Genomic DNA, 1,232 nt, shown 5'->3' with positions numbered 1-1,232 from the left:
TTTTTAAGTATCTCCACACCTTCTTCCCACCTCTCAATTTTGATATCTCTATCCTTCAAGTCCTTAATGAGTTTGCTTTATACATTGTTTAGAGACATTTTATTTGCATTTTCCCTCACATCAAATAGAAAATAGGATCTATCATAATCTGACCTCTTACGATTAAAAAGTTCTTTGGCCATCATTGTCTTTCCAATTCCACCGATGCCCACAATCCCCACAACCTTAACCTCCACATGCTCACCATGATGCAGTCGCAGTGTCCCTTAAAAATCTTGTAACTTTTCCGCCAAACCAGTTGGATATTTTGCCACATCCAATGGCATTGCAAAATTTTTCAACACGGCTTGCACAACCTTCTCCAATAGCTCCTCTTCGTGCTCCTCCAAGAGTCTCTCTTCGCCCTCGTCCCTGAATATTAATTAAGATAGTAAAGTAAGTAATGACAAAAGCATACTTGAGATGTGATGTATGCTTCAATGCAATAGATTTAGACCTAATATGGATCAAGACAGTGGATATCCTTACCCATTACCCTCCTGCAATTCAAAGTCACTTATATTCGTGACATGATGAAGGGCGTTTGACCAGGTCTGGATAGTCTGCAAGTCGTACTGGTGCTTCTCTTCGTGGATACGTAGGGCTTTAGCATATGATCCATCTTTATCTTTTCCCATCCACCTGACCTCCGAGGGCTTCACTTTATAGAAGACCGGAAGAATAATAGCTTTGGACTCCACCATGACGACCAGTGCATCCAGGCACCACCTGGATTCGGTATAGGTCACAGATAAAATGGCTATATGGACAGAGGCTACTCAAATAGCAGCGTCTATGCAGCTTCTATCTGAGATGTAATATTGTGTCTAGCCTACAGTTCAGGCTTGTCGAGAAAGACTTGCAAGAGGCGACGGTATTTGTAACCATTAGACCAGTGCGCAAACTGTTTCAACAACTAATTTTTTGTAACCATTCTAATCTAATGGCTGAAATCTTTGCAATCGTCTTACATAATCCTATGGCATATAAAGATGACTAGTAGGCAGAGAGAACTAGTTTTTTGTAACCATTCTAATCTAATGGCTGAAATCTTTGCAATCGTCTTACATATAATCCTATGGCATATAAAGATGACATGTAGGTAGAGAAAGGAGTTGATTTCAGAGGGAAATGCCTTACGGCGTAATTAATTAATCGTCAATGGTAAAGGTGACATACCCATCCTCAGGTTT

The 1,232-nt window shown here is 40.3% G+C and overlaps 1 protein-coding gene across 1 annotated transcript; it reads right to left on the bottom strand.

Moving 5' to 3' along the window:
• Window positions 1–266: 266 nt before the first annotated feature.
• LOC149175878 (uncharacterized) lies at window positions 267–743 on the bottom strand. Its single transcript, XM_089421272.1, has 2 exons — window positions 529–743; window positions 267–411 (listed from the first exon to the last, which is right to left on the bottom strand). Exons 1-2 carry the CDS (start codon window positions 741–743, stop codon window positions 267–269), a joined length of 360 nt encoding a protein of 119 aa, XP_089277398.1.
• Window positions 744–1,232: the final 489 nt, after the last annotated feature.

Source organism: Pinus tabuliformis, chromosome 4_1 (assembly GCF_031772625.1).
Source record: "Pinus tabuliformis cultivar Carrire ecotype Pingquan chromosome 4_1, CPIR1, whole genome shotgun sequence".
Taxonomy (NCBI): Eukaryota; Viridiplantae; Streptophyta; class Pinopsida; order Pinales; family Pinaceae; genus Pinus; species Pinus tabuliformis.
The sequence above is the reverse complement of the archived record's forward strand: the minus strand, read 5'-3'. Positions and strand labels throughout refer to the sequence as shown.

Coding starts and splice junctions, on each gene's coding strand:
- LOC149175878 (XM_089421272.1), bottom strand. CDS start 743: ATGGTGGAGTCCAAAGCTATTATTCTTCCGGTCTTCTATAAAGTGAAG. Junction 412..528: donor GAATTGCAGGAGGGTAATGG/GTAAGGATATCC, acceptor ATTAATATTCAG/GGACGAGGGCGAAGAGAGAC.